Source organism: Rhynchophorus ferrugineus, unplaced genomic scaffold, assembly GCF_030347505.1.
Source record: "Rhynchophorus ferrugineus isolate W39M unplaced genomic scaffold, kcgeb_rfMv2 rfM6, whole genome shotgun sequence".
Lineage (NCBI taxonomy): Eukaryota > Metazoa > Arthropoda > Insecta > Coleoptera > Curculionidae > Rhynchophorus > Rhynchophorus ferrugineus.
The window spans coordinates 45,559,219-45,581,211 of NW_027472585.1; the positions used below are offsets into that span (position 1 = coordinate 45,559,219).

Here is a 21,993-nt window from a genome sequence, read left to right on the forward strand (position 1 = left end):
TGGTAACAATTATTGATCAGGTCCAAGGGAAAATGTTTTCAACTGAACTTGGTGACTGATAATTGCAGACCTTTTATGTTGTAACAAAGACTTTTTCTATTCAAGCTCAATACGGTTGAGTAAATTCTGTGAAATGGTTTGAAAAGGAACAATGAGACAATTAACCACGCTCAGTTACACTCAGTCTGATAAAAATGCATATATAGGGTGGAGCATCCCGATTTGTTTATGAAACAAGGTTGGAGGAAAACTAATTTCTTTAAAACCGATGCCTTGGCGTCAATACAGGCTTTGCAACCATTTGTTCAGACTCTAAAACCAATTTTTCTTCATTTCAACAATGATCTACAAAAACATCGAAACTTGGACAATTAAATTTTTCGAAAAAGAAATATAAAAATCGCCAAAACTGATCTCGATAATGTAACAGGTAATTGGTATTTCAAGTACCCGACTGTATATATATTTTTAATATATGTTCGCCGATTTCTCCGTCAGTTATAGACTGATTTTCAAAATTCTTTTTTATTCGAGAGAGTGCACTTCCGAAGTGGTCCCATTGGTACCAAATCGGGATCTGTAGGGGAAGGGGGGAAATAGGGAGAAAACCTCAAATTTCAAAGACATGTACAATGTTTTCACATATTTTTTTATCTAAAATAACCAGATATTAGTGAGCAATGTTATTGCTAAACTCATGTGACGAAAAATCATAAGTAGTTCAATGTAAAAGTCAGTCAGTTTGATTTTTAAGCACTAACCATATCATACCAGATGTCATAGAAACGTTGTAGGCAACTGTTTCTATGGTGTGATGGTTAGTCATGGTAGATCATACGCGGAAATCGTTGATTCGATTCCCAACAGGGCAGAAATTTTTTTTTGTCCAAGTTTGATTGGAACATTTGTCAAATCACCTAGAGTAGGTTGCGGATCCCAGGGCCTGAAACATTATTCCTATTTTTCCTCTTATCGGCTGTACTTTTACTTGGGCTATCCATATAAAGCGTAATTTAATGAGTAAATCTCTAACACTAAACAGAGAAAAATTATATTTAACGAAAAAATTGAACCGTCTTCATAAAATAAATAAGGAACTCACTCACTCAAAAAACGTTTTAAAATAAAATCTCTGCATAATAATCGTTATAATAACTAAATAAAAACAACCGAAAAACTACAACAATACAGTACGATTTAACAATAGTACAACTTAATCTATCGACTACACATGTTGTATATTCTACTATATACACACAATTTAGCTTAATACCTCTATCAGTGTATAGTCGTTGCCGAGTCTAAACAATACAAAAACAAAATTACAATTTTGTGACATATACACAAAATTAAATTACGAATAAAACAAAGCTAACTTATTGCTCGGAACAGTCTCTTAATTTTTAATTTTTACTGATATTGAGCATATGTTTTTAAAGTTTCAACAATATTTAATAGTTTAAAAGCTTGAAACATATGATACAAAATACACTGATTTTTAATGACAAATATGAAAATAGAAACGTAAATATATACACTTACAATGATATTATAAGAATAATCCATAAATATACGAAATATTATATATGAGTTGAAATAAACAACTTAATATTATTGATAAATACATAATATACAAGATGAATAAAATTAATTAAGGTTTTGAGTACAATAATTTGAATTTCTATTTTGCAGTTATCTATATATGCACATACGTATTTGATCTCATTTCTTGTATTTTATATCAACAAAGAATGAATGCATGCTATATAAATAACTCTATTTGTGTATATTCTTCGTTATCGTCACGTAACATACTGTTGAATATGTGGGAATCTTGGATGATATTTGTTATTGTATATATTTTAGTTAAATTAATCTTCATTTGTATAATATCGATATATATTGTCTTAAATTTTATGGTAGCATATATTTTCTCTTTTGCATGAAAACAAACTTAAAATAATTACATTTATACACAATCTTTTTGGGTTATTGTAGGTTTACATTGAACAACTATAAATTAGAAACTATTTATATTATTTCAAAAATTAATAATTTAAGGGGTTCTGTGAGTTTAGAACGTTTAAAATTATTTTTTCTTTATTCTTTTATATGATAAATTAATTATTTTCGTCAAGTACTAACAACATAGAAGAGTCTTAGACGTAAAATTAGATTTTTGTACAAAAAGTTAGGTATTACTTATCGTTGGTATAAATAGTGTATTCATTTTTTTAAAATTATCTTTTTAGTCTTTATAATAAAAGCGATTCTAGATTTGAAATTATAGGAAAATATTTTGTAGATATTATATAAACAAAATAACATATTCCGTATATTGGTTATAGTATTTAATTTTAAAGGGTTTTTGATATAAATTACTACTACAGTTTATTTTGTTAAATCTGCTATATCTTCTCTTCTTCTTTGGACTTCTTCCTATGACTGAAAATAACAGTTTTCCAGCAAAACGACATAATTGATTTAGTACAGTCGTAATATGTCGAAGTATCGTCGTGCAATGTTAGACTTGCTATTGTCTTTTGATATAATCAGTGAGTGTTTGATTGTTGTTTATAAGGATATAGTCCAATATAAAGCTTCATATCATTTCATATAAACACTTCTGTTAAAACTATGCTAGTTTCAATAGTTTTCTTGTCCGAGTTTGCAATTTCACACAATGCTTTTCCTTGAACCAAGTAGATAATGTTCTCGCAAATGGTATTTCGGCGGTTTTGAATTCAATATCTTTAGAGCTGATGGAAATGTTTGTTTATAATTCAGCAAATTCAGACAATGTATAGATTATGACCTATGTTGTAGGCCCTTCAAGATAAATTCGTTGTATTATATATTATATGTGTAAAATTGTATGACTCTCTATCAGTTTGGGCACTTTGATGGTCTCATCTATTCTCATCCAATATTAAGTTTCATCCAATGTAAAGATACTAAACCAACAATTCATTATATATTTACATTGTTACAGTTTATTCAATGTCAAATAGCAAGGAGGGTCTTTCACAAATACATACAAATAACCCTTATGGCAAGGTTTAATAGAATGAAATTGGGGTATTTTGTCGTTAATATTTTAGCTTTTGTTCAAATAGTCACTTTAACTTCAGGTGGATTAAGGAAAACGACGAAAATCATTAGTAACACCCTGTATTAGAAATCCTTTATGATTAAGTACCATATTTTATATAGTATATGTATACATTCAAATTACTATTGCTATTGATTATAAAACAGTATCTCAAAATAACATATAAAAATCGTACTACTTTAAATATACCGTTAAGACTATGTATCAAATGGTAACGTAGTGTCCTGTAATTTGTCTCGTATTTCATGTACTCTTTTGTCTTATATCTATCGTAGGCTGACAGCAAAAAATCTGATACCTTGAGGAAGGCTGACAGACTTGATGAAATTCCTAGTGAATTCGAATGTTGCTTTTGCACCACCAAGGTAGTATATAATTCTTATTTTCTGACCGAGCTAGTTTCCTCACATTACCACTATCGTGTTCTTCACATAGACATTTTAGATGTTTTTCTTTCAGCAAAGACGCCTTTTAAGCAGCTTTAGACATATAGTTTTGCCGTTGAGAGGCTTTCGCACGTAGATATTCTGTTAAGAGTTTGTTACGTTAGGTGTATTGATTGAAATTAGAACATCGGAAGTCGGTTATGAAATAGCGTAGTTGAAACCACAATGGTCACTGTAAATAGTAATATCTAAAAAAACAATAGTTATTTCATTGTTATAGTTATTTATTTACGTGTATATATACAGGAGGTGTTCGAAAGCAAACAAAACTTTAAAAAAAGTGTAAATTGACTTTTCCTATAAGATTTTCATTGAAATAAATGACAGTTCTTATCGATTTTTGATAAATACAGTTGGATTTCCTATTGTTAGTGTTTTTTGATTAGTGAACGTATTGACCATTATCCATTTGACGTTTTAAATCATCACTGCATATATTTTGATCAAGTGAAACGCTCCTGTAAGATATTCAGAATTTTCAAGCCCTTCAATTTAATATCTTTGAATATATTTGTAATTACTTCTATTACTTTTTGGAAACATTGAAAGGGAAACATTATGCCCTCTCTGACTGTAGAAATGTAATTCATGAAATATTAAAAGGATAAAAGATTTTTTTTAAAGTACAGTGTTGCCAAAATTCACTGTATTAGCAGCAATCGAAGAAATCTGGCTACGCAGTAAATTTTTGTTAGTCAGGTTGTATATATACTGTCCAGAAGCACTTACAAAAGAACGTTTTGACATATTTTGAACATATCCAAGCAATAATAGTTCGGTTTGAACACGTTAGGAGATAAGCACGTATATCTGTATGAACCAATACATATAATTATAAAAGCGTATAGATAAAAATAAATAATTTCAAACTATTTATATATTAGATATGTTTCGAATCAGACGAGACTTTTAAACGAAATTACAACAAAATCAAATAGTTATATTCAGTATATCCCTTTGTGTCTTTATACGAGCTTATATAGAGTCTTAGATTGCAATAATATTTTGTTTTTATTTCAGATCTGGAAATATCGGAACATATCTTATATAGCAAATACATAATATATATATATATATATAGTCTATTCAAAGTTATTTTGTACTTACATTATCTCAATTTGTGACGTTAAAATGTCGCAATGTTGCCGCATCAACTCTGAATTTTAGTTCAGTTTGGCTTTGACATACAACAAAATTCTAATCTAATTAAAATAATTGAACAAAAATGTTATCAAATATAATTTATTTTAACATTATAGTACATCTAAAAACTACAATTAATTATACAGCTACGTCTTACGTATAGGTTAGTATTTTGTATACGTCTGACAACAGGACGACTTTGACAGGCTCATTCGTTAACGTGTTCGACCTAATCAGACAGCATTGTGTCTCTTTTTAATTAAAGTAAAATGAGAAGGAAAATATAGTCTGATTCTAAAACAAATTTACAAACTGCAGCAGGCAATACATTAAACATCTTGATGACGTACGTACAAAAAAACTTTGAATGGACTATATTTACTTCATTGCATGTTACTTCGACTTTGTGCATGATAATGTTAAATTGAATGCAAAATACTCCTCTTGCATGTTAATCATTAATAATATGATAAAAAACTGTTTTGTAGTATAGATAGTGTAAAATTGCATTGCAATATTAATGTATATAAATAATTAAACTATTTAGAGATTAATAATTTCATATTAGTAATTGATTATATGTAGTTGTAATGGAAATGTTTATCCTATAGCTCGTGGTACTATATGCAACATCTTTCAGTATCTATGCGTTATATAGGACCGAACATATTATTAAGCTAATTCTAGAACTACTTGTATTCACCAATTTATTTAATATACGTTTATAGCTATTTTTCTTTGATTAAATATTTTTTTAGTGAATCTATTTCATGATAATTTAAACATTAACATAATTTACTTGGACTTTTATCCTTATATAAACTGTTTTAGCGTTTTATAACGTACCTGTGAATTAATATTGAAGGATATCTTATGTATTAAAGCTTCATTTATGTATATTATTACTTTTCGTGGTGTTGTAGTTTTTATTTACTGATCTGTATAACTAATTCTAATCTGCAAGAAATTTCTTCGCAAACATACGTTAACTTTAAACTTGATTTGTTTTATTGTCTCTGTTATAATTGATTTTATTCATATATATATATATATATATATATATATATATATATATATATATATATATAACCATTTTTTTTATATATATATTTCAACCCAAATCGTATTAGTTTTTCGAAAGTTTAATAGAACGTGGGGCAGAAGTCCCGCTACCATTTTGATTACCTATAACTTTGCTCAAAGAAAAGATAAGTAGGTTAGGTTTTCGAAAAAAGGTTTACTTCGTCTTCGTAACCTTTTTTTCTCGTTGTGATTGAAAAATTATATCGGCTAAATGTTGATAACGATTCGCGATTTTCTATGCAAGTTTTGGCTCTTTTGAGGCTGAATTTCTTCAATATCTTGACAAATATTGTCCTTAAGATGTTGAATCGATTGGGATGCTAAATCGCTCTTCGCAAAATTAGTCTTCGTGGAAAGACGTCATTCAATAATTGATTTGTTGAACAAGCTGTGTGTGCTGTGGCCCCATCTTGCTGAAACCACATGTCCCCTAGTCTTTGCTGTTCTATTTCAGCCACAAGAAAATTTCTAATCAGGTTTTGGTACTGTTCAGCAATAACAGTAACTGCACACCTTGGTCATTTTCAAAAAAATAGGGACCAATGATGTTTCCAGCATGAATACCACAACATGCAGTTGTTTTTAGTGGATGCAATGATGATCATAAATTAATTGAGGATTTTGTGTTCCCCAAAACCGACTGTTCTGTTTATTGACGTGGCCACTGAGAACAAAATGGGGTTTATCGCTCATTATGAATTTAGACGAGAAATTTACAATTTCACGGGACAGCCTTAGAATTGCATTACTGTACTCAAATCGTTGATCAGGATCTCTCGGTAGCAATTTTTGGACTAATTTTGTACGGGAACATTTTCAAATCAGTTTTCATTCACCTTAAACTGCGTGCAGAAATGTGTAACTAGGAACCATGTCTCCGAATTGATGTTTCTGGGAACTCTGCAATACTATTGCGCACCAGAGCCATATTTTCAACATTATGAGATGTCCGTTGTCTTCCAGAACGAGGCCTGTTGGCTGTCGTGTCGTACTGTCGAAAATTCGCATGTAAATTATAAATTGTGGTTTTGTGGGGCACTGGACGATTAGGATATTTTCAACGCAATTTCCGCTGAGTGACAATAATGGAACGACTGTTTCAGTAAATATTTTCACTATTTCTGCTCGTTCTTCTGGCGTATATTTATCCATAATACAATTTGGACGTCTATACAACACAATGGTTAAAGCTAAACTGAGCTAAATGTCGCATAACCAGGATGGGGCGTAATCAAAATAGTAGCGTAACTTTTGCCCCACCTGCTATATTTTTTGTGTATTGACTTTTTGTGTCTGCTGTTTTCTTTTTTCTTCTTTAGGAACTGTTATGATTATCTGAATAAGTTCATTCTTTCATTATGTGTACGGTATGGTTTCACTTAAATGGCGTTTTGTCGCTTCGGATTTCTATATTTTTGGAAGTAAAAAAAAGTTTTGCAGTAACAAAACAAGTTACGACATGTATCCCTCAAAATTATTTCACAGTTTTGATAAGATCTAAATAGTATTATGTAGTTAATTGTAGAGTTATAATACGTATTTAGGCAATTTATTAGGAGCTACAGGTATACTATAAGGTTGGGGAAAAAGTAATTTCGGTTTTTTTCTGGTGGACGGATTTAAGCGCCTTTAAAAGATAAGCCATAGATCATTCCAAATATTTGAAGCAGATGATCAAACAAAAATGGATCAATAAGGAAGGCTTAGTTTTTCATCATAAAAGCGGTGGACAAAATGCATCTTGATGTGGTCCTGTTGAGTCTAGTATTTGTTCTCACTTGATTCAGCCGTTGCAAAACTCTTTCAATAATGTAAAGCTGACTTCAAAAGAGGGGAAGAAATCTTAGAAGTTCTAACCTGAAATAATTATGATTTTAAATATAACAGGCCAATTGAATAATCCCCGACCTGACACATAGATGGCGCTACTGGAATTAAATCCAATTAACCCTCAAAAGATGCGTGTATAAATTTGACAGCTATCGGATCATTAGTTTGTGAATTATATCATTTTGAGTGAAGCAAATTTTGTATTGTGAAAAAAATGGATAAAAAGGAATTTCGCGTGTTGATAGAATATTGTTTTTTGAAGGGAAAATATACAGGTGTAGCAAAAACTTGGCTTGATGCCGAGTTTCAGGACACTGCTCCAGGAAAATCAACCATCAAGGTATGCTAAGAGGTGGTGAAATGGGGACCGAAGACGGTGAAAGCAGTGGATGCCCAAAAGAGTTTGTTATCGACGAAAACATTTAAAAAATCCACAAAATGATTTTGAATTATCGTAAATTGAAATTGAATGAAATAACAGACACTTTAGATATATGAACTAAACGTGTAAATCATATCGTTCACGAATATTTGGGTATAAGAAAGCTGTGTGCAAAGTGGGAGCTGCTGCGCGTACTAACTTTTGACCAAAAAGAACGACGAGTTGATGATTCGGAGCAGCGTTTGAAGATGATCAAGCGTAATAAATCCGAGTTTTTGCGTCGATATGTGACATGGCTCCATGATTTCACTCCGAAGTCCAATCGACAGTCATCCGAGTGGACTGTACACGATGAACTCGCTCCAAAGCGTATTTTGGGATGCGCATGGAATATTTTTCATTGGCTACCTTAAAAAAGGAAGGACCATCAACAGCGACTATTGCATAGCGTTATTGGACCGTTTGAAGGACGAAATCGCCGAAAAAACGACTGCATTTGAAGAAAAAGAAAGTGCGGACAATGCACCGTGTCAAAAATCCATAAATCGGGCTCCGAATTGCTTCCTCATCCACCGTATTCACCAGATCTGTCCCCAACGACTATTTCCTGTCCTTGGATCTCAAGGGAATTCTCGCTGGGAAGAAATGCTCGTTGAATGAAGGTGATCGACGAAACTGAGGCCTATTTTGAGTAAAGGACAAATCGTACTACAAAAATGGTATCGAAAAGTTGGAGGGTCGCTATAATCAGTGTATCAACCTTGAAGGGAATTATGTTGAATAAAAAGAACTAATTTTGTCAAAAATATGTGTTTTACTATGGTAGGCCGGAGACTTTTCAATTGACCTGTTATATGAACGAAAAAATATGAAAATAAAAACGAATTACGTTTCCCCCAATCCATTATAATGCTGATAGTATTATTTGAACCGCCAAAGGTTTTCACAAGAATTACATAAAGAATAATTAGTTGATTATCACGAACATTTACCGATTTATTCATATTTAAATGCGTTTACGAAATGTTATCTTGGGTTATACGCGTTTTTTACATCCCCGCATCAGTCATTGCCCATCATCCATCGCCCAGACGAGAAATGAAATGTCAGTAATGTTTCCCGCATAATATTTTCAGGAATACGACGGCCAGAGCCAGCACTGCGCGGGTGAATGTATCCCGCTGCGCGCGACCAAAAGCGCGTAGCTGGCAGGTGAGTGCGATCCGCAGCTCTGCACAGAGTTTATCCAGCTCTTGTATAAAGCCTTCGTGTGGCCTTTGTGTGGCCTGTATCATAATTATAGACAGAAAATCGATCACTAACACGTTTTAGTTTCTTTCTTATGTTTTCTTTTTTTTCTGTGTTCTTATTTGGTTTTGAATTACGACTAACATTTAACACCAAATTACATATTATATGACTGTAATTATTAATAAAAAATACAAGAATCTCTCCTTTTTTTAGTCAATATTTTTTTAAAATTATCTTTCATGAAATCAAAAGGTTTATTTCGTCACAGAAGTATTCAACAGACATGTCCAGACATCTGTGTCTTTGAATTTGTTCCCAATCTAATGCACTAATTGTCGCATCTTACACGAATGATGTCACATCTAAGACGATTTCAGGGAGAAATATGAAGAATTTGCTTAAAATCGCATTTGAAAAACCTCTAACTTATAAAAGTCAAACTTTAACATTGTCCAAGTCTCAGAGCTATACAGAAGGATTGAAATGATAAAGGTTCGAAACAGCCAAATTTTATAGTCTTTATTATAATGATTCCCCTTTTCCACAAGCGAAAGCTCTTGAAGCTTGACCGATCCCAAGTAATAAACTTACCTCCTACATTTGTTCCAACTGAATGCCGTCAGTTGTCAATAGTTTGGTCTCTTCTTTATTAATTGTCAAGCCATATGGCTCTACAGAGTGAACTTTGTCATGACGAATGCTGGAAACCCGAACATCTGTATCCGTGGATATTCCGATATCATCAGCGAACATTAGATTGATCAAAGAGTTTGTAGCATCACATTGAACGCTATGTCTGTTTTAATATGGTTCCAATCAAAGCAAATGACAATTAATGCTAAGTTGACAGTATTTATTTTGTAGCATTTAATTATCATTATTTCATTTAGCCCAAATGCTTAATTTTGATGGTTTTTTGTTTCCATTTCCCTATTTTCAGATTCTTCATAATGATCAGTTTGGTCATTGAAACGTTGGTACTACTACCACATATAAGTTTTTATCTGTTTTAGGTTGCACCTTTTTTTGTATCAAACAAAAAAAAGAAAGTTTCTATCATCAAAATTTTTTTAAGCCAACACATAATACACATCAGAGTGATGCAAATAAATTTTCACAGTTTTTGTATATATTTGGGCGTTTATTGTAAAAAGACGGGACCTTATGTTTTATTTCAAATATTTCCAATTACTACCTGCTACTTTTCCAATTTTTTGAGCAGTATATTTTTGAATTTTTCATAATGAACAACTTGGTCATTGAAATGTTGGTACTATTGCATACAATTTTCTATCTGTTTTTGGTGGCATTTTTTTTGTATCAAAGAAGGAAAAAAAAGTTTCTTTCCTCAGTATTTTCCTAAGCCAACATATAATACAAATCAGAGCGATAGAAGTAAATTTCCACAGTTTTTGTTAACATTTGGGCATTTATTGTAAAAAAACAGAACTTTAAGTTTTATTTCAAATATTTCCAATTGCTACCTGCTACTTTTCCAATTTTTCGAGCAGTGTATTTTTAGATTTTTCATAATAAACAATTTGGTCATTAGTTGGTACTACTACTACATACAAGTTTCTATCTGTTTTTGGTCGCACTTTTTTTAAACAAGGATAAGAAAGTTTCTTTCCCCAAAATTTTCCTAAGTCAACACATAATACAAATCAGGGCGATACAAATAAATTTCTACAGTTTTTGTTAATATTTGGACATTTATTGTAAAGGACGAAACCTTGTTTTATTTCACATATTTCCAATCGCCACCTGCCACCTTATCAATTTTTCAAGCAGTATATTTTTGCTATGTTGGAAAATTGATCCAATTTTTGATACCTTTCTATAATATGATATCCTACACAGACAAATCATGAGTTTTACTGGAAATAAGTTATAGTAAGAAGAATCAATCTCTAGCAAATACGATGGGCATGAGAATATACTGTTTAAGCCTTCTCATGAGGATGTTCACTTGTATATGTGAAGTTGTTCACCGCAAATGACGCTTATTCCTTCCATACAAATGAAAAAACATGTACTGATACATAATTGCTACCATTTCATGGTTCTATGATTGATAGATTAGTGAATACCATCCATTAAAGATCCTTTAAAATTCATTATTCACATGCCACTATTTTGTTCAGAAGGAAATTTTTCTTTCACACTGTACATTTTGTTTATATTTTCAACTTAGAACATACTTTTATGACCAACTTTCACGCCCGTTGATGTAAATAATTTTACATCTACATTATATTTCTACACACAAGCTCTCTTTTTTATTATTTACTTGCATTACTCGGCTCGTACCCGTATGGCAATATCATTTATGTTGCTCTTAAAATATCCATCTCGAATTATCGGTGGCCATATACATATTGGCAGTCGTATTCGAACTACTTCCTATATGCTCGAAATTTTATGTTCCTTCTAAAGCTGGATGATTCGTTTGTGATCCAAAAATACACTGGTATTTTAATTAAATAGATTTTACTGCTTAAGAAAATATGAATTTATATAATAATTACAGTACGTGTTCACAACATTATTTTTCTATTATACACTCTCGACTTGCACATATTTTTTCAATGAAATGATATGAATTAATTACACCAACGACATTAATTAACAGCACCACTATTAACGATGAAGATTTCTGTCTATAATTTTGTGTATTTTTTTGCTGAATCCATGTTTGGTGTGTACGTGCTGCTCGCCACTCTCTGTCGTGCTCTGTGCTATTTTGTTCAGTGTTGATCGCCCTTGTAAAATACGCCATCATTTCTTTTACAAGTATTTCATTCATATTAAACTTATACATGCGGTTTGTTCAATTTAAAAAATACAGTAATTTAATTGTATATACTACTTGCTTCTAAAGTTTCATACAAAAAGGATATTTTTGGAAAAAGACGGTCGTTTTTATTTAAAAATAAATGATTTATAATTAGCGTTGGGAACTATCGACTGAAGTCGAACTAGTCGATAGTAAAAACACTAGCAACGGAAAATAGTAACTACAATCTGCTTAAAGTTATTTTCTGTTATACAATATGTTCCTTCTCATTTTATTCTGGTTAAAAAGAGACACAATGCTGTCTGATTAAGTCGTCCGGTTGTCAGACGTATGCAAAATTCTTGAAAGCTATACTAATAAGAGGTTATAACTTTAACCTATAAACTATTGTGGCTGTATAATTATCTGTAGTTTTTAGATATACTATAATGCTAAAGTAAAGTATATTTGATAACATTTTTGTACAATTATTTTATTTAAATTAGAATTTTGTTGTATATCAAAACCCAACTGATCTAAAACTCAGAATTTATGCATCAACATTGCGAGGTTTTGACGTCCCAAATTTAGATGACGTATGTGCAAAATAACTTTGAATAGACTATACTATTTCAGTCAAATACAGGTTTTTTTCTTCTCGACAACTTTTCTATTGAGTGATAACAGACGGAGTTGTTCGAATTCCTTCCCGTATTAGTTTTAAGGGAATAAAGGGCGGAGATAATTGTTTGATTCTCTATACCGTACAGATCAGTTGATTTTAATAAAATTGCAAGTGGCAGTGTGAAAAAATGAATAGAATAATGATCTCGAATATATTTAATCGTATTTCAATATTTGGAAAGTAAGAATGACACAATATTGTAAAAGTAATTGGTTTATTTCTTTTTCATTCAACATGCTCTTACTTTTTTTATCCGTGGCATAAATGAGGTGGAGATGTACATATTTATTTTAGAAGTTTCCTTGGGAAAGAAAAGGAAAGAGATAATTGCTGTACTTTATTACTTTCAAAATAAAGTTACATTTTAAATCATGTAAAATTATCTTATATTCTATATATTCAAATTGATTATAAAGAACAATGGAGTAATGACCACTATATATTTGTATTCTAATTACTCAATAAATATTTATTAACTATTTAACCATCACAACCTTTTTGATTACCATAATAATTATTTTTATCGTTAATAAGGAATATTTCATTTTTATCAATATTATTATTCTTTGAAAGTCGAATGAAAAAAGTTTTAACATCCAAAATACTTCAACAAACCCAATAGTTGTCAAGATAACATAAATGCAGTCAAAATTAATTTGGTATATATATATATATATATATATATATATATATATATATATCAATTAAAAATGTTGTTTTCTTTACCTTTTTACATTAATAAATAATCTTGAAAAATAGAGTTCTAAATGCTGCTATATTAATGTACAATATATTGTTACATACGGTTACATTACAAACAAAACAGTCGATAGTTCCTAACGCTATTTATTGTTAGAGCTATATCTATTACTCTTTGGAAAAAGAAAATAATCACTACGCCCTAAATCTGGTAGATATTACGGGTTGTAAGCGGTTTTTCTTTTATTGTAGAAAATTATAGAAGAAATTTTCCTTTAAATACAAATATTTTCGCAATGTTTACTATTAAACTGCTTTAGGAAAATATGTTTATCTACTTAATTTTGTTTTCAATTCACCAGTCCTTGTTCAAGATGCTTTTGAGTGTATCTTTGGGCAAAATGGATCTATCTGTTGGCAATTTTTTGTGACTTGATGTATGTTTATATGGATGAACAAATGTTGAAACTTCTATTAATATAAAGTAAAACTATAAATTTAATTTCAAAGGCGTTCTGTTAAAATAAACTAAAAGTAAAAACCTATTGTCACATTAATCAAATAAAGGTGTCGCCAAAAGCAACATATAAAAGAAGTGACATTAGTAATGCTTTGTAGGCAGTTTGATAGCTATCTGCTACCAAATATTTTTTTATCGGAATCATATGTTTGTTTAGCTTTTTGTGCTTTTTTATTATCATTGATTTTATGGCGTTAAATTATACTCAGTTGATAGGCATCTAAATTATACATACTAAGCAGCTTTAGTATATAGTAACGCCAAGTAAATTATCTGCAAAGAAACTAGAATGTTTTGACTTATTTCAACAATTTGATTTTGTCTAACTGCTGTTGTAATAATATTAATTTATTATTTTATTATACGTCAATGAATTCTCAGATTAAAATGCAAAATTATTCGAATATTTTCTCCTATCTGGATCGAATTTTCCACAACATTTTGTATCGTCACCAGCTCAATTCCATAGTAGTTTGTCTCTGTGTTTGTCCATATATCATCTCTTGCCCTGGCCATAATATCGGAAACTTATGTTACGTGGACTAGTAATGGTGTACTTTCCTGAAATCTGTCATGATCTCTAGTTAATAAGAATCATTTGTATATCTGTATGTCCAATTTTAGAGTTCCTTGTAAGGAAAATGTTTAATGCTTATCATCATTCAACTTCTTCTAATTGTATTTCTGAAGATTTTTGAAGTTTTGACGCTTTTTACATTTTTTCCTTATCCATATGTCAATTGAATTGTTTAATTTTAGTCTCGTTATCGAAAAATAAAGGAATTAGATACTCTTTAGTCTATTTTTGTTTTTCATGTTGTTATATTTGACTTGTGGATTTTTATATATGATTTATATTCCTTTCTTTATAAAGAAGGATTTAAAAGATTGTTAACATGGTATATAAATTTAGCTGCTCGTTAAAACTAGCCAAACAAAATATCAACTATATTTATAGAATGCACAGAATACAATGGAGAAAAATAATAGCCCGATTCTATTCTACCATATTAATCTCTCATATTGTTTTATAGTATATAACGAAAGAACATTGCTGTGGAAATATTACAATATAAAAGCGAAATTATGAACGCAAGGCTCATAAATCAGTTTAACTTTTTTTTTGTTTTTTAATGAGTTATCACAATCTAAATTATGTTTGGGCATTGTCTCGGTTTTCTAGTATTATATAGAGTAGGTAAATGTAAATAACGAAAACAAAATTTAATTGAACGGTATACATTTTTGTTTGATTATTGCTGTGTTGTTAACGTTTCTATAAAAGTGTTATTTTTTCTAGAATATTGTCAACTTACTGGTAAGTATTCGAGGCCTTTATCATAAATTAATTTTTACACAAATATTTGAAATAATCACAATCACTTTAGGCAGAGCTTTTACAAATTAGTTTTTACCGAAAAGCCCAACTTTATATGTAGTGTAGGTAGAGAAATATGTTTATATACTACTAAAGTTTCATGACAAATGACAAAGAATTATCTACACAGCATCTTATCATGAAGTGTATAGTTAATTTCCTAATAAATTATATTTTTTCTATGAATCAGAAATGAATGATTTCCACTATGTTAAAATATCAGGTTTGGTGGGTGATATTTTTTTTAAATTATTTAATTAATATATTGTTACTAGTCGTTTCGGTCTAACCTACAATTTGTCTGTATGATTACTTAAGTTTAGGTATATAACTAGGAGGACCCATCATCCCTATCTCAGTCGCTGGTGAAATAATATTTACGCATGCCAGTGCTGTATTTTTTATTAAGTGTACCTCACTACACAAGACTACACAAGATCAGATGGTTTGATTCTCTTGAGTGTGTGTCCTGCTCTGGTGGTTACTAAAAGTTGCAATATTTAAATATTAGTATGAGAATGGAGCCTTTCCTCATGCCCCCTTGCAATTCTCTTGATTTCTTGACTGACTGTGGGTATCCGATGGTCTCGATGTAGGTAATCAGTCCTATAGTATTTGGGTGCACTCACAATACCTCTCAAGATTTTGTTCTGAAAAATTTGTATTTTATTTATGTTATTCTTTGCAGAACCTCCCCATAATTGAACTCCGTATGTCCATATAGGTTTCAGTATTTGCTTATATAATAGCAATTTATTATATACTGATAATTGTGATTTTCTTCCAATTAGCCAGTACATTTTTCTATATTTCAATTCAAGTTCTTTTTTTTTTCTTTTTTATATATTCCTTCCAGCGAGATTTTACATCGAAATTCATTCCGAGATATTTAGCGTTGTTGCTATATGGAATGATAGTAATATTTAATGTTATGGGTGCTTGTACGGTCTGCTTATAGATGAACTGTACATGTACAGATTTACTTTCATTAATTCTTATTTTCCAAGCTTGTGTCCAATTATTTATATAATCACTTGTCTGTTGAAACTTTCTTGAGGTTTCTTCACTATTGTCTCCGACAACTATAATAGCAGTATCATCAGCAAATGTAGCCATCATAATATTTTCCATTTGTGGTATATCACAAGTATAGAGTAGATAAAGCATTGGTCCCAGTACACTTCCTTGTGGTATACCTGCTTTAGCTTCTTTTATTGTAGATTAAGCTTCTTCTTGTTTGACTCTAAACATTCTGGTTGTAATGTATGCTTTTAATAGTTCGGTGTGTTGTTTTGGTAACATTTTCTGTAGTTTATGAACAAGGCATTCATGCCAAACCTTATCGAAGACTTGTGCTACATCTAAGAATATAGCTGAGCATCCTTTTTTACTTTCGTAGGCTTTTTCAATAACATGTTATTGTTGATAAACCCAAACTGGTCTGTTGGTATTAGTTTTTTTCTCTCTATAATTGATGGGTGATATGACATTTTATTATTACTTTTAGCACATAAATTACAAAACAATTAATTAGATATTGAAGTTATTGAAAATATATTAAATAAGAATGATTTTCTTATAAAATATAGTAAAAACTGAAAACGACACAATTATCATACTATATTCTGAATGATATAATATAGTCTTTGAACATATATGGTACAGTTCCACATATATATTACAGAAACAATGGAAACACGAACTAAGTGCATACTTTAAAACAAGTTAAACGATAAATTTCGGGTAACCATTTTGCATGTCGATATAATAATACTGTGTGCAATTGCAGGATTTTATGGGTATATCGCGTTACGTTTTCGTTTTGGTGGCCATAATATCTGCATGATACGGTTATATAACTAATGAACATTTGTGGCATGTTTCAAACCAATACGGCCATATTTACGAAATATATTTTTATCAAATAATAACCTCGGGTGCTTTTTAGAGTTACCATTTCCATAGTTCATCTTATTTTGACATATATCTAGGATATATTACTTAACAAATATCTCCGGATTTGGCGCCTGAGCTTATTGGGCTCTATTTGTTTTTGGAACAGAGAATAATTCAAGTTTGGCGCTTGCATATATAAAGCTTCATTTATTTACTCCTTTTTGTATATATAAATTATTTTTTATAAATAAATATAAACAAATTTGGTAAATAATTGATTTAATGTTAAAACTATACGAGTATATAAGGAGGGAATTTACATTGAAACATTTTTTAAATAATAATAAAAATGTCATATTTAAATTAATTTACATAATTGAACAATTAACATGAATCCCAAGAACCATATACATAACATTACCATAAAAAAAAACACAATTGTTAGGTTAAATGTAGCCAATATAATATATCAAACGAAAAAGCCACCAGTATATATGAAAACAGTAAAATTGTCCTAAGCATCTTCACACATGATCAGCTATGATTCCTACAGCAATTTTTGCTACTATTCTGTATTCACAAAGCTCATTAATGAATTAACTACCTAGATCTCTATTAACAGATTGTACATTTACTAGTCTAAAACGAATGGATGATCGATACCCATACTCTTATATAATAATGTTCTCTTTTCCTTGTTTTTCATTAGGTCATTAAAGTGTCGTTGATAGTTTTATATTTTGTTTATTTGATCTAGGTCGACTTTTATTAGCAAATTCAATTATTTCATAGTCATTGTACATTGTTCTTACATCTTAGCAAAATCATGTCTAACTGCTTTTTCTCTGATCCTCTGAATTTCATATTTTTCACCAAAATATATCATGTTTAAATGAAATGTGTAGTTATTACCAGTTACTACAATTTTTGCTATTATTCTTGGTGGACCAACCCTTGGTTTTGGATTGACTACTTTCAACACATTTTCTTCTCTGTTCTTGATATCATAACATTTTGGAATATATTGATACTTATTCCACGTCGTTGAGAATGACGTGTTATAAATTTGGCAGGTAACATTCCCACTATAAATGAGATTGATGGTGTTTGAATTTTATGACTTTATTATATTTTTTTCTTTTAATATTCTTTTCTATAGTTTTCTAGGCAGGATAGTGTGCATACACCAAATCCGGAGATATTTGTTATGTAATGTTCCATCATATTTCTTGAATACTTATTGTGAAATTATCACGGAAAAGGTAGAGGCCGAATAATTTATCTATATTTATTTCAAACATTATGAGGGCGGCTTGATAAATCATTTAATTCTTGATTATCCCGCGTAGTAACTTAATTAATATACTAGTGTGAGATTTTGAGCTAACTCCGTTATTTTGTTTGTAATCTGACAATCATTGACAGCAAACAACCTTCCGAATTTGAACAAGAAAGCTATTAGAAAACAGACCAAACCCATATCACTCCTTTACCGTTCAGATAGTCTTCAAACAGATGGCCTTGGCACTTGGCCGCGATAGCCAGGATCGTACGTGAGTAAAATTTAAAGCTTTTGGCCATGTTTCATATTAATTTGAAGTAAAAAACGACCGCATTTGTGGAAGAAAAATGTGTTGTTCCATCAAAACAGTGCAAGTGTTCAGTCACCATTGCAAAAACCCATAAATTGGTCTATGAACTGCCAACTCCATTCAGCTTATTCTCCAGATTTAGTCCCCACTGACTATTTCCCGTTCCCAAAGCTTAAGTCATCATTGAAACAAATGCCTGTTGTCAGAGTCTTGAGAACGCCTATTATTCTGAAACAATAACTAAAGGAAACACTACAAGTATCGAGTTAAAAAGAGATTATATTGAGAAATAAAACGTTTCTGTCGAAAAAAATATCTTTTATTCAAAAAGTCCGTTACCGGTTTTTCTAACAGATTTCGCTTGGCTTAAGTATGGAATGATTTGACACATATGTCATTTTATTCTACATACATCAATCTTCCAAGCTATACGTGTTAAATTTTACAAAAGGAATACCATCATAGATTTATACCTCTTCTAGAATGTCAAGTTTCATGCCTGAAAATGTGGTTCTGGTTTTCTTTTGCTTCTCTTATTTGATCAAAAGAAGAAAGCCGCTGAAAATCATCGTTTGTTGGTAGAAACTTAAGGTGAAAATCCAAAAGATGGGAAAATGAGTTCCATATCAGTTGAATGACGGGCAAATGGAAAATCGGAAAATTGTCTGTGCACTGTTGCTTCAAAGATATGACGGGTGATGAAAAGTGGATTTATTTTGGAAACCGTAAGCGCAAAAAATCATAGTTATCACCTGGCGAAGTCGTCCGATCAAACCCAAGCCCAGATCGCCTTGCCAATTTCGAAGAAGTTAGGAGATAGCCCGATGAATGGTTTTGTTCAAAGGACAAACAGTTTTTTGGCATGGCATCCAAAAATTGGTTGAAAGATGGGCAAGATGTATAGAATTAAATAGGTAATAGTTTGAATAAATCTATTTTCCGGTGTCTTGGAAATTAAGTAGGAAAACTGTAATGTACTTAGTAAAACTGGCCAACACGCATTCACCTACAGCAAGTTCAAAGCTTGGCAACGCTGGTGGATTGGTACCATGCGGTTCCCGGCTGTAAAAGACCATTAAGACGACGTCTCGCTTTCTTTTCTTTTCTCTACTCTCTTATAACAGGACCACTCCCACGGCGCTACCGTACTTCTTCTACCTAACCTAATAACCTGTCCATTCTCCCGTCGACCACATGTATCAGTTTAAATCGAAATAAACAAGTATATCTTCAACCAGTGTTTTTAGTTCTCGTGTAAATTCCTTCCAAAAATAGTAGTCAGTGTTCAGACAAACAATGGCATCAACAGCAACAAATTCATACCGAGCGGCCGACCAGACGAACATTCCTACAAAGGAATTTGCGATAAAATATTGCTTTTTGAAGGGAAAATACATTTGAAGCAAAAACTTGGCTTGATGCCGAGTTTCCGGAGACTGCCTCAGGACAATCAACCATCAAGGATTGGTAGTATTGGATTGGTAAATTTAGACGCGGTGAAATAAGCACCGAAGACGGTGAACGCAGTGGACGCCCAAAAGAGGTTGTTACCGACGAAAACATTAAAAAATCCACAAAATGATTTTGAATGGCCGTAAATTGAAATTGAATGAGCCAGCAGACACTCTGAAGATATCAACTGAATGTGTACATCATATCATTCAAAAAACAGAGAAAGTTATGTGCCAAGTATACTGCGTGAGCTCACTTTTGACCAAAACGAACAACTCGTCGTTTGTCGCATGATTCGCAGCAGTGTTTGAAGATGACCAAGTGTAATAAACCCGAATTTTTGCCTCGATATGTGACAATGGATGAAACATGGCTCCATCATTTCACTTCGAAGTCCGATCGACAGTCATCCCAGTGGACTGTACACGATGAACCCGCTCTAAAGCGTGGGAAAACGCAACAATCGGCTGGCAAGATTATGGAATTTTGGGATAAGCATGTAATAATTTTCCTTGACTACCTTGAAATAGGAAGTACCATCAACAGCGACTATTACATAGCGTTATTGGACCGTTTGAAGGACGATATTGCCGGAAAACGGCCGCATTTGAAGAAAAAAAAAGTGCTGCTTCACCAAGACAATACAGTGGGTCACAAGTCAGTGAAAACGATAGCAAAAATCTATGAATTGGGCTTCGAATTGCTTCTTCGTTCACCGTATTCTCTAGATCTGGCCCCCAGCGACTATTTCCTATTCTCAGATCTCAAAAGAATGCTCGCTGGGAAGAAATTTTCGTCGAATGAAGAGGTGATCACCGAAACTGAGGCCTGTTTTGAATCAGTGAATTATATTGAATAAAAAAACTAATTTTGGCAAAAAATTGTGTTTTACTATGGTAGGCCGGGGACTTTTCAATTGACCTATTAGTTTATGTATTTGAAGCTTCAGTGATAACATTGTCTTTGTCAGATCACTGATCCTACATTATATAAAATTAGTTACTTAAAAAAAAGCACGACTATACGAGCAATATATATTTAAGAACATCAACAATGTCTAAAGACCTGAGAAAATGACGTTACAAGACACGGTATAAAAACCGACATAAAAACTGGCATATTAATCACGTTAATTGCTTCGCACACCTATTTGTTCGCAATTATCGACGGCCGATTTTAAAGCTAATAAAATTTTTAATTAGATTTCGGCCATTCTGCGTTGTTTAATATTGGCGGCAGGGTCGAAAAGGTTTATTAGATAATTAACGTAATAATATTTAAACCTAAAATAAACAACTATATAGGAGAGCGAGACGCCAAGGACCTGAAAAGCAATTTTTATTACTTCCTCGTTTCCTTTTAACGTTCGCTTGAGACTGGAAATACACGATAATTAATCGATGAGGTGATAAATTTTATTTTTAACTTTTTTTTTTCGATGAAAAGCTTTTATTAAGCCTCGTTTATTATATAAACTGATGCTCAATAAACTGTTGGACGAATTGAATATACTGTGAAAGGTTTATAAAGTGCTAAATTATATCGGGTTTGACCGCGCTTTGCTATGCAACTTTCGGATCTTTTTAAGGCACTTTTCATGACATCCTGAAATATCTGAGGCTGATTTTCGTCAATTTCGTGACGAATGTTGTCTTGAATATGTTGAATCGTTTGGGGATTATTCATATAAACTTTTAATTTTGAAAAACTCCATAAGAAAAAGTCTGATGCTTCTAAATCCGGAAATC

The 21,993-nt window shown here is 31.5% G+C and overlaps 1 protein-coding gene across 4 annotated transcripts in view; it reads left to right on the top strand.

Moving 5' to 3' along the window:
- The window catches only part of Shab (Shaker cognate b), a 190,610-nt gene that overhangs the window by 143,071 nt on the left and 25,546 nt on the right, over positions 1 to 21,993 (top strand). For 3 of the 4 annotated variants that reach the window (XM_076407100.1, XM_076407102.1, XM_076407103.1), the window contains one exon: positions 3,388 to 3,477. The exons of the other annotated variant lie outside the window; for it this stretch is intronic. In XM_076407100.1, the coding sequence (XP_076263215.1) occupies positions 3,388 to 3,477 (90 nt within the window). The remainder of the gene's footprint in view (positions 1 to 3,387; positions 3,478 to 21,993) is intronic. 4 annotated transcript variants of the gene reach the window in all.